Source organism: Alexandromys fortis, unplaced genomic scaffold (assembly GCF_014885135.2).
Source record: "Alexandromys fortis isolate MF-2015 unplaced genomic scaffold, M_Fortis_MF-2015_v1.1 scaffold_4, whole genome shotgun sequence".
NCBI classification, from domain to species: domain Eukaryota; kingdom Metazoa; phylum Chordata; class Mammalia; order Rodentia; family Cricetidae; genus Alexandromys; species Alexandromys fortis.
In genome coordinates, this window is record NW_026067944.1 from 23,785,813 (window position 1) to 23,798,155 (window position 12,343).

At 44.3% G+C, this 12,343-nt stretch overlaps 1 protein-coding gene across 4 annotated transcripts in view; it reads left to right on the top strand.

Annotated features, from left to right (window-relative positions):
- Window positions 1–4,807, top strand: part of Hgd (homogentisate 1,2-dioxygenase) — a 48,022-nt gene extending 43,215 nt beyond the window's left edge. For all 4 annotated transcript variants that reach the window (XM_050148745.1, XM_050148747.1, XM_050148746.1 and 1 more), the window contains 2 exons: window positions 1,830–2,011; window positions 4,486–4,807. In XM_050148745.1, the coding sequence (XP_050004702.1) occupies window positions 1,830–2,011; window positions 4,486–4,635 (332 nt within the window). In that variant the 3' untranslated portion in view covers window positions 4,636–4,807. The remainder of the gene's footprint in view (window positions 1–1,829; window positions 2,012–4,485) is intronic.
- Window positions 4,808–12,343: the final 7,536 nt, after the last annotated feature.

A 12,343-nucleotide genomic window follows, 5' to 3' on the forward strand; every position in this document is an offset into this window, starting at 1 on the left:
TGGTCCTTGCTACACGCCTCCTGTGATGTTTTTAGTGACTTTCCCCCAAATACCATCTCATAAATATGTGGTGCCCTGAGTTGGTTTGGAAAAAAAAAAACCCACACAGAACCCGAAGTTAAAAATTAGTTTTATCAGAGATATGAAAATATCGCTGTAGCGATACTCCAAATCTTTGTTACTTTGATGTGACTTTAAGGGGAATTGGAGAATTATTTCTGTAGAAATATTGCCTCTAGTCATGTTAATGCACCTGAGTCAACTAGAGCCAGCTTTAATCAGGAAGGCAAGGTCTACCCTCCCACTGTCCTTTGAAACATCAAAAGCCATGTAGAATATCTTCACCCAACTCACTGCTAACTAAATTCACATTCAGATCAAAACCAAATTCTGTCCTGCTCTCTTCTTAAAATTAAACTGTGAAGGTGACCCTGGCGACAGGTAGTGCAGCGAGGAATGTGACTGCAGACTGAAGCTCCGTGCAGAACTTAGATCACAGTGTCTTAGCTGGACAGTGGCGGCACACACCTTTAATCCCAGCGCTCGGGAGGCAGAGGCAGGCGGATCTTTGTGAGTTCGAGGCCAGCCTTGTCTACAAGAGCTAGTTTCAGGACAGGCTCCAAAGTTACAGAGAAACCCTGTCTTGAAACCCCCTCCCCTCAAGAGAAAAGACAATTCAGTTTCTTAGGGCTTCCATTTGCTTCTCTTCCTTTACCTGCTTTCGGAGAGGTGTGTGGGGCTATAATCTAGGCCTCCCTTTCTCCTCAGGGTTGCTACCTGTTTACTGTTAGGTCCTGGAGCAGTGTGTTGTGTAGGTGGCAGGGGATGAGTGACTGCTCAGTTGATTGCGGAAGTGTTGTAGTACCTGCTTATATTTCACATGGAGAGAAGAAGGACATGGCCCTGGCCTGTCGAGTGTTTGCCTTTGCCAGGACTGTCACTTCAATGTCACGTGCCCAGCACCTTCTGTCTTTCCACAGGACAGACAAGGAGCAGCTCTGAGCAGGTCGTTTCTTAACCCTCTGTGTCGCACAGTAGTTAGACTAGTATCTCTATATTCTGAGTACGGGTGGAGGGGCAAGCGAGTGGCGGGGGAAGCAGACAGATGACTGGGTTGGCAGAGGTGGGAAGGTATCTGCATTTACCCAGGTGTCAGATTTCCTTCATTCTTGCCCTTAGGTTTTTGTCATGTTGAGAAAGAGTTTTATTTCACCAAAAATAAAATACCAAAAGAAAGGAAGCAGAGTGGGCTTTGTCAAATTCCATGTGACTCCTGAAGGCGATGTAAAAATGTCCACTTAATTATAAAAGAATAACAAACCCTGAGAGCTATTCAATAACAAGATAGGTTGCTCCATGGAGCCTTCCATTCACTGGAGGCATGAAAGCAGAGCCCAGGGAGTAATCCACAAGGAATCACATAGAAACGCCCTCTGTCTGGAGTAGAAAGAAGGATTATTTCCAAAGTTAAGATTTCGGGGTCCAAGAGAACAGAAGAATGAGATTCTATCCTGTTCAGATTCGGTTATCTGTTATGATGAATCGGTGTTTTACAGAAACCAACCATCTGCCTCATAGCTTATCACTTGATAATGGAGTGTAGATCTAGAGCTTGTCCTCTGTCATTATCTTCACACACACACACACACACACACACACACGCACACCACTTTGATCTAGACTGGGAACCAGAAATGTGGTGAAACCATGTACTATTGTGGAATTCTTTGGTGAATTTGATATATGAGACCTGAAAATCTAGAAGAAATACTATATTTTCATGGGTCTAGTCTTGGATAATAAAAATACCACTGCTTCAACCTTCCCAGGGAACTGCATGAGTGAATTCATGGGACTCATCAAAGGTCACTATGAGGCAAAGCAAGGTGGATTCCTGCCAGGGGGAGGCAGCCTGCACAGTGCCATGACCCCTCACGGTCCGGATGCAGACTGCTTTGAGAAGGCCAGCAAGGCCCAGTTGGCACCCGAGCGGATTGCTGATGGTACCATGGTAAGCAGCCTGATGCGTCAGGGGCCTGCTTCTGGGCTCTGAAAATTCAGTAGAGGATAGCAGCTCTTTCCCGTCTCTCTGAAGTCACAGAGGTGGAGTGGGGAAGGGTTTTGTGTCTATGTGTACACGTTAAAAGTCCACATACATACAGCCATATGCACCCTACACTTCTGGTGTGATAGCGTAGGAGTTTGACAGGGAGTCAGACCAGCTCAAATCCCAGCTCTTAATTCCTACGTAAGCTTGCCACGCTTCATTTTCCCATCTGTAGAGTGAATATAGTATCCAACCCAGAGGACATCTGCAAGTTACAATGCCCTATGGAGTGTTCAGTAACTTTAAATACAAGGAAGCATTATTAATACTCTTTGAAGGGTCTTGCCATATCTAAATGCAGCCCTGTCCCAGAGTATTCTGTATGGGAAGCAATTCCGAGGACCACAGTAGCACAGGAGGCAAATGTCACCTTCAGCCAGTCCTGAAAGCAAAGGAGGGTCAAGCAGTTTTTTGCCTCTCTATAGTCAGGGCTGGCAACAGCAATTCTCAGTTGCTTTTTTCATTTTCTTTGTTCTCCTTTGGCATGGGGTGAAGCTGATGGGATTTAAAGCCTGTTTTGTATTCCTCTTGTGTCCAGCTGTAAACACTGAGGTGGAACACAATTGCAGTTGGCCGCGGTACTTGATTTTATTTTACTTATTTATTTTTTGAATTCTTGGAAACAGACTTACTGGACCACAAGAAATAATTTTATGCGAAGCCATATGCATGCAGACTTGCTGCACATTTTAAAACAAATGCCTTCAATGCTACATGGTTTAACACCCACAGCACAAACCTGCTTGACAAAAAGCCTGGCTTGTACACTCCCCAGCATTAACTGTCCACCTGTCCTGTGGGGTTTGCTTTGAGGCCCAAGTCCAAGGCCAGGGCTTCTTTTATTTAAAAAAAAAAAAAAAGGGACACAGAGCTCTTCCTTTCTCCTTAGCCTAGGCTCCGTTACCCCTTTCGTGAGCCTCCTGGGAGCATCTATAGGAACCTACAGCTCTGTGAGACAGTTCAATGATCTCAGGCTTTTGCCTCTGACAGCCCTTGAGCGTACACAATCCACCCTAGTGTTCGTCAATAACCCTTGGGCCTCCAAATGGGCTTTTGAAAGCCAAGCTACTCAGAGCAATATTCCACAATAGTGAGGTACAGGGCTGTTTTTCACATGCAGTAAGAATTTGAGTCTAAGACCTGGATTGCCAGTGAGATGGGGCTGATTTAGGAAGGGGATTAGGATGGTAAGGGGCTGGGTTTCTGGAGGTCCAGAATATCTGGAGGGCACCCTCCACAGGCACTTGTATGCATGTGTGCATCCTCACCCCCAGAGATAAATACACATAAATAGAAACTTTACCGAGACCTAACTTTATGTCTCCCTTACCATTTCCCATCACATAACGCAGACACAGACCAGTCTGCCATAGCCTTATTCCAGTGGGAAGTGGTTTATATGATCTTTCACGGCTCAGCCTAACAGCAAAACTCTTAAGAAGTCAGCAGAAGACCACAATAATAATGGCTGTAACGTTTACCCTCATGTGTGAATAGGGCTTTAAACCTTCGCATTCAAAGGTATAGAGTTCAGGCAAAGACACATATCTCCACTGACACAGACTAGGAGAAATTCATGTGTGTGAGACCCAAACATTAATGCAGGTGTTCTGAGTGCTATCACAAAAGAATAATATAATTTTCCTTTGGCCTGTCTAGAGGGTTTTTAATTTCTTAATGAAAGCAAAAATAATTGTAAGGTTTGGGTTGTTCACATTATTTTACAAAAGACACTATAGATAGAAAAATCAACCACTGATAAAAAGCTGAAATGTCTAGTCTATATAGAATATTTTTCAGCTTCTTTCTACTGTGACCAGAAACATCCAGAACACAGTGGGGTGTGCAGCATCAGTCCCTTTATGGACCATCTTCATTTGCTCGCCTTTCTTCTTTTTCCTTTTTCTGAGCTGAACTCTTGGTCAGGCTCCTGAAGAAACAGGTTAAGACCTCAGTTCTACCATCAGTTACCCCCTTAGACAAGACACCTCTCAGCTTGGGGCTTTGCTCCTTCCTTTGTGAAGTAAAAGTATGCCCTACATATCAGGACCTCACCACGAGTGATGGTCCCCGAGAAGACCCCAGGATTATCCCACATCTGCCCTTGGAAATAAAAACTTTGCCTCCAGACTGCTATGAGCAAGGCTAGTCCCACACTCAGGGCCGTAAGTAGATAGAAACCTTGTAGACATCTTCATCAGCTTATACATGGTAAGCCAGATCCAGAACCCTGGGCTCATGTTTTCCCTCGTCATGGCAGTACATGTGACCACAATTAGTCCGATGTTTTGTCCACCCATACCTTCTCTACGTATGTAACTAAGCACACTCTATTATCCCCTTACCGCTTCTTCTCGTCTTCATCTTATTTCCTACAGGCATTTATGTTTGAGTCTTCATTGAGCTTGGCAGTCACCAAGTGGGGACTCAAGACCTGCAACTGTCTGGATGAGAACTACTACAAGTGCTGGGAGCCTCTCAGGAGCCACTTCACCCCCAATTCCAGGGACCCCACAGGACCTAAGTGAGACCGAAGCTGCTCCTGTAATTGAGAATGGATTCACATGGTTCCCTTGAGACTCTCACACCCTCTGGGGACACAGGGACTCACTTTTCACAGTCAAGGAATTCAGTGTGTTTGTGGAAACGCATTTGGAAATGTCTGTGGCTTTCTGTTCCTCAGTAAATAAGTGTTCTGTGGATGTTGCAAATGATCATTTTCCGGTCTTGATATCCAGGACTGGTGGGCCAGAGAAGCCCATTCTGGGAACTCGGGGTGGGAGCACTTCCCATGGGCTTTACTCTGAGATCACAAGTACAGGAATCTGTAGAGACTATGAACCAGGCATTCGTCTAAACTGTGTGGATACCCAGGACAGCAGGCATCTAATTCTGGTAGTCATGTACAATGAAATTAAACAAGAAGTTCAGCAGCCGCCAAGAAGAAGCAGTAATCCATTCACTTTAGGGGAATAGCTGTCTGGGGATGACCGGATCTGGGTTTCTCTGGTCTTTGCAGGAAAGGTCCTCTGGCCTGGGAAACTTGTTGGCCGCCTTGAGTGGAGACAGTCTGTTATCCTTCTATTTATTGGTTGTCAATCCATTTGGAAATCCTGTGTGAAATCCCTCTTACCAACCTTAGAGCAGGGTGCTATGGATGAAGGGTTGAAATGGAAGAATCAGTCTTGGGAGAAAGAGCCAACAGAAACTGATACCCAAGGAGAAGGTCACATTGAAAATGAGGCATGATTGTCTGGCGAGCTGAACACAACTTATAAAGCTTCCTCTATAAGGTCAGCATCCCTCCCAGTTCGGGGCTGCCCGAGACTTTGGAAGTGGGTTGACTATGTTCTCCTGGGGTGCAAAGATATGCAAGTCAGAACAGAAATATGGAAAGTGATAGCTGCCCTGGCTTTGATTTTACAAGGTTAGCATATCCGTTCTGCTTTGTTGCCATGGCAGCAACTTCAATTCGCTGCTATCAAGTTTTCCTCTAATAATACGTGGTGAGAGTCATATGTTAGGACCTAGGGACTAGACTGCCAGATGAAATACAAGATACCCAGTTAAACTTGAATTTCTGACGAACCATAAATAATTTTAGTAATAACTATGTCCTATTCAGTTCTTGGACAGCCTTATACTAAAACATTATTTATGACTCATCTTATCTTCATGATTAACTGGGAAACCAATATTTCTCTTTGCTAAATCTGGCAACCCTACTAGAGATATCAAGGATATAGATATGATCCTGGCTTGTACAAAGGTTATATTCTAGTGAGGGAAATAGATAAAATGAGCATACAAAACCGTTACAAGCATGCCAGATGAAGACAAATAGATTGGAGTATAACAATGAATGAGAAAGCCTTTCCGTAGAAAGTTAGGTCCCAGTGAAGAAGGGACATTGAGCCATACCTAAAGAAGAGGAAGGAGGAAGTCACTGGGAGTCAGGGTGGAATGAGAAGGAGAAACATGCCAACACCATCTAGATTTAAGAAACTGAAAGAATTGGAAGTGAGTTCATAAAAGGAAGAGAAGAAACAAAAAGCAACAGCCACCACCAAAAACCTGGCATTGTCCTGAATTAATGAGAAACAGGGAAAGGACAATGTCTGGTTTTGAATGGACCTGAAAGGACTTGTGGAAAGAGGAGCTGAGAGCAGGCCTGGGATGGCTTCTCAGTCTGTGGAAGTTGTCTTGATGTGGTCTCAAATAAACAAACGAATAGATAAGATAAGGCACAGGTATCTTTAAGGGTAGCTTGGTAGACTTTCCCAAAGTTTTTAAATGTAACAGAATTTTTATTAAAAATTAAACATCATTGCTGGGTATTGGTGGCACGTGCCTTTAATCCCAGCAATCAGGAGGCAGAGGCAGGCGGATCTCTGAATCTGAGGTCAGCCTAGTCTGCAGTGAGAGTTCCAGAAGAGCTAGGGTTACACAGAGAAATCTTGTTTGCGGGGAGGGACAAGGAAAAGATAGAAAATAAATGATTAGAAATAAAAATTATTAAACATAGTTACAAAGCAAAGCTACTTTCAAACATGTTTTCAAATGAAAACTGAAGCTGAAGCTTATGCCCCAACGCCAATCACCTTCCAGGCCCACTGGCTGCTCTCAACTGCCAGTCCCCACCCCTCGTCCTGATGTCAGAACCCATGAAGGTACTGGGGAATAATTGAGCCTGGACGTAGCTCTCAGGCAAGAGCAAATGGGAATCTGTGAATGAAGATGGAAGCTCTCTTGCCCTGTACCTCTGAGGTTTGTGTTCAGCTCTGGTTCTCTGCAACTCCTAAAAGGATCAAGCTCCACGCAGGGCAACTTTCTCGCTACTGCACCTGTTGTTTACCCCCATCTCTTCCCTTTCACCCCCAATCTTCCACTAAAGTAGTTTATCCACAAGCCCGGCCTTCCCTCCGTGCACTCATTCCAACCCTACTCTGCCCCGTAGCACCTCAGCTCTGACCCATTTGTCACCCTGTTAGCTGGGTGACCAGATGTATGTGCGACCTGGGTCTCCACGCACTCAGCACCAAGGACATTGATCTTTATCTCTCCACTTAGAGCAGTGATCCGCCAGCCTGAGACAAGATCTCACCAGGCCAGACTGTTCACACTAATTAACTTTTTTTTCTTCAGGTTCCTTCTGTGTGTCTCAGATCAGTTAGGAAAATTTGTGTCATTTCCTTAATTTTCCAAGATGTTCCTCAAAAAATTTACCATCTTTTTGATTGGAATGAAAAACTCCAAAGAACAGAAAGCACCCTGATTAAGTTTCTTCCAGTGACAGGAGGATTTCCTGCCAGACCTCCTTAGCATCTCTGTATACTTTGCCATTTAGAAGCAAGTGTAACAGCAGCCACCCTTCTCAGTTCCTTTCTGAAAGACTTCCCACAGTCTGGGCTACTGGAAATGTCCCTAGACCAGTAATTCTCAACAGGGGCCATCCTGCTCCTCTTCCCCAAATACAACACATCCAGTTGAGAGGCATCTTTTGGTTGACACAGCTGGAAAGGGAGCTGTAGACATCCGGTCCTCTGATAAGTACGCTGTAGTGCACAGCACAGTTGCACCCAACAAAGAACTCTCAGATGCTAGATGTGAACAAACAATGGTTCTCAGGGTCAAGTGTGCATTTGGGGGCTCGCAGCATCTTAAAGTGCCCAGTCTATACCTCAAAGCAAGCAATTAGAAACACCAGGGATGGGACAAGGCTATAGGCACTTCAGTTAAAACCAGCAACAAAGGTACTTCTGTTTCCAGGGTCAACAGAAGAAAGACTTGGGGAAAACCCAAAGGCTCTGTTTTCCAGTAAACAGAATGGACAGGAAGGCAGGGGCATCGGGTAAGGAGTAACTCAGGAGTAAGGAACAGTGAGGATAGTACTTACCTTCTAGCACTGCTTAAAGCAGGTACATAAGTTCAGGTCAGTACATTACTTAGGGACTGGAGAGATGACTTAATGGTTAAGAGAACTGACTGCTCTGCCAGAAGACCAAGAGTTCGGTTCCCAGCACCCACGTGGGCAATCTACAGCAACCTGTAGTAGTGGGATGAACCTATCACAACATAAGCACCATACAAGTGCTATAACTTCTTGTGGGGTTTGGGGAAATTGTTGCTCTTAATCTATTAGTTTTTTACTATAATCATTAGGTAGTTACTAGTAACCATTGTACATGAATTTCATTTTTAGAAAGAATAGTCACTAAGAATATAGATTCTGGCTGGACAGTGGTGGTGAATGCCTTTAATCCCAGCACATGGGAGGCAGAGGCAGGCGGATCTCACTGAGTTTGAGGCCAGCCTGGTCTACAATGAGAGTTCCAGGACACTCAGGACTGCACAGAGAAACCCTGTCTCAAAGAACAATATATATATGTTCTGAAATCCAGTTTGTGCTATTATGGCCAAATGAGTTTGGACGTGTGCCAACCTCTCTAAGTCTTGCATTCTTCCTTAAAGGAAGAAGTGCTTTTTTTCCCCTGGGGCTTTGGGAGTTAAGTGGTGTTCTGAAGACATTCACACAGTGCACACTTTTTATTGTTACCCTTATGACTCAAAGAGAATTCAGTTCCTACCTCTGGGAGACTGTGGTGCCCTCTTCCATAGGAGCTGCTGGAATGACCAAGCAGAGGCCTGTTGACCTGGTTTTCTGAGCCTGCCCGGTTCCCACAGTCTTTAAGTCCCAAAGAAATCACACAGAGTCTACATTAGGTATAAACTGATTGGCCCACTAGCTCAGGCTTCTTATTAACTCTTATAACTTATATTAGCTCATTATTCTTGTCTATGTTAGCCACATAGCTCAGTACCTTTTTTAGCTAGGCAGTCACATCTTGCTTCTCCTGTAGCTGGGTCAAGCTGCAGAGCAATTTTCTTCTTCCCAGAATTCTCCTGTTCTCATTGACCCACCTCTACTTCCTGTCTGGTTGTCCAGCCTATACTTCCTGCCTGGCTACTGGCCAATCAGCATTTATTTAAAATATAATTGACAGAATATAAACCATTGTCCCACACCCAGGCCCGCGGGCCTAAATAAACTAGCATCTGGCTGGAGAAGAAGGTGTGTGCACTTTAGATGCCTTAAGACACAGATGCATCTGACTGGAGAGGAAGGTGTGTGCACTTCACATCTGGCTGAAGAGAAAGGTGTGTACACGTTGGCTGCCATAAGAGACAGATGCATCTGGCTGGAGCGGAAGGTATGTGCACTTCGGATGCCATCAGAGACAGATGCATCTGACTGGAGAAGAAGGTGTGTGCACTTCGGATGCTGTAAGAGGCAGATGCATCTGGCTGGAGAGGAAGCTGTGTGCACTTTGATGCCATCAGAGACAGATACATCTGGCTGGAGCGGAAGGTGTGTGCACTTCACATCTGGCTGAAGAGAAAGGTGTATACACTTCAGATGCCGTCAGAGGCAGATGCATCTGGCTGGAGAGGAAGGTGTGTGCACTTTGATGCCATCAGAGGCAGATGCACCAAAGCTGAGAGTGCTGAAGCCCTTGAAAATCCTCTCGCTGCCGTTAGGTCTGAGAGCAAGAAATCATATGTTTCAACTTAAGATCCCAGCCGTGTCTATTAATAGATCAAGTGAAGTGGAAGCTAAGGCAGAATTTAAAGTGATTTTGATAAAAGCAGTTTCCTTGTGTCTGAGAGCTTTTCCCGGAGGAATCTTGCCTAATCATGAGGCCCTTGGGACTTTCATTAGGGCTAATCCGGAGGTTTTTTTTACAACTAAAGTTATGTCAGAGTTTCAGTACAAGCCATGACAAGCGTGATTAAGAGCAAAGCCTTATGGAGGACTAACTGTATCCGATGCCACAACAGCTCAGCGAGGAGAATCTGACAAATGGGGACGTTTGTACACTCATTAGCATTGATTTTAGATTCTGTGAATAAAATTAAAATCTGAAGGATGCTCTCTTTCTCTTAATAAAAGGATATGATCTGATTAAGAGTTTATTCAGCTCTAAGTATCTGAAAATCTAACATTAGCTTAGCAATGTTTGATGTCTGAGGTTAGCAGTTAGAATAGAGAAAATGACAGCAGAGAGGAGTCCCGAAACCAGATTCGTGTCCGGGAAATGTCTGGCAATCTTGATCCAAGACAAGGGTCGTCTCATCTTGCCTTCTGTGAAGGATGATCCAGCAGCCTCCGAGAAGCCAGGTTTCTCTTGTAGAGCCTACCACGAGCATCTTCAGGTGGCAAAGCAGCAAGACAATGAGGATTTGGGTTTGAGTACTCTTCATTCTCATAGTCCCAGGGGAAAAAATGAATCTGTCAACATTAGTTTTGCACAATTACAACTAACAAGCAAACAAGCAACTCCCTATTTAAACAACTTCTCAATCTTTGGATGAGGTCAGAAAATTGGCCAGCAATTGGCCAGTCCTGGCAGTATCACTTGGGATCACAACCATGTGACAAAGGAAATCAAGCAGCACTTCCTAGTCAGAACTCAGAACCTAATCTTCAGATTAGTGGGTGTTGAAGCGTCAGAGAAGTAATTTCCAGTCCAAAAATTATGACATGAAACCTGCCACTCAAGCTACTCTATACACCATACCACACTTTTTGTGGCTTTCAATAGTTCATGTAAAATGTTGATAAGACTCTCTTTGGAAAATGTCATGTTTTTAATTTTTGAAAAATCCATATAAGATTTTTAAGTCTTTGTGTAAAATTTTAAGCATTGTTTATCACCTTCTCTTTTTCTCATCCTTGCCTCAACAATTTTGGCAGCCCTCAAGAACCTCCTAGACTGATTTCTCAAATGGCCTCAACTGTTTCCAGCTTCTCCAGGGTCCAAGATTCTTCTAGAACCTAGTAAGAGACAAAGTAAAGAAGTGACTCAAAACTAGCCAGATAGGATGGCATGTCTCCAGCCCTAGTCCTTGGGAATGACAGAAGTCAGAGGCCCGTGAGTTCAGAACCAACCTAGGACACATAGCAAAACCCTGCCCCCCTCAAAAAAGAAAAGTAAGAGAAGTAGTGGGGGGGGAGCATAGGGCTGGGAAGACAGCCCTATTGCTGAAGTGCACACACCTTGCAAGCCTGAGAACCCAAGTTAATGCTCAACCCCGACATGACAAAGCCAGGAATGATCATTCTGGCATAGGTAGGTGGGTCCTTGGGACCCATTGGCTACCAGCCTAGCCTAATCAGTGAGCACTAGGACCCAAGGAGAAACGCTGTCTCCAAAAGCAAGGTAGAAGTTCCCTAGGGAGGAACAACACCCCCAGGAGGCCCTCTGGCATCAGGAACATACACACATACTGTGTGCTCACATCCACACACTCAAAAGAGCTCGTGCACAAGCAAGGAGGACAAGAAGAGGCATATTCAAAACTAAAGTGATATTCCTTGTGACGACGGGGAAAAAGCAAACTTGAACTTTAAGTGTCAGGTTTTTTCCAGATAATCTCTGACATTCTGCGAGTCACCCACGTCCAGGAAAACCCAGAAGTCTGCTAGATCGCTATGAGCTCGAGACTCACAGAACACTTCTGAGATAGCTCCAGACGAAGGGTCTCCAAGCAGATGGTGTGTCTTGGTGGGTGTTTCTCTTGGCCGTGCTACTACCAAGATAGACATTGGACTCTGCCAGAAAACCAAGGTAGTCAAAGAGGTAATGAATCGAAGTATCGCCACCAGAGTTAGAGTGACAAATGGATACTCTAGAAGAGAAATGGAACTCAGTCATTTCCCCACAAATGCAGAAGGTAAAGAAGGGAAGTAGAAAGCCCAAAATCTTTTCATACATTTAAAAATGTGTTTGGGGGCTGGAAAGATGGCTCGGTGGTTAAGAGTACTGACTGCTCTTCCAAAGAACCCAGGTTCAAGTCCCAGCACTCACAGGGCAGCTCACAACTGTCTGTAATTCCAGCTCCAGGGGATCTGACACCCTCACACAGACATACATGCAGGCGAAACACCAATGTACATAAAAATTTTAAAAATAAATTAATTTTAAAAAAGAACTGTAAGGTTTTTTTTTAAAAAGGTGTTTTTAGCTGGGCAGTGATGGCAAAAATGCCTTTAATCTTAACACTCAGGAGGCAGAGACAGGTCGATCTCTATGAGTTCAAAGCAAGTCTGGTTTACAGAGAGAATTCCAGGACAGCTAGGGCTACACAGAGAAAATCTGTCTTGGAAGACAAAAAAAAAAAAAAAAAAAAAAAAAAAAAAAAAAAAAAAAAAAAAAAAAAAAGATATTTAAAAAA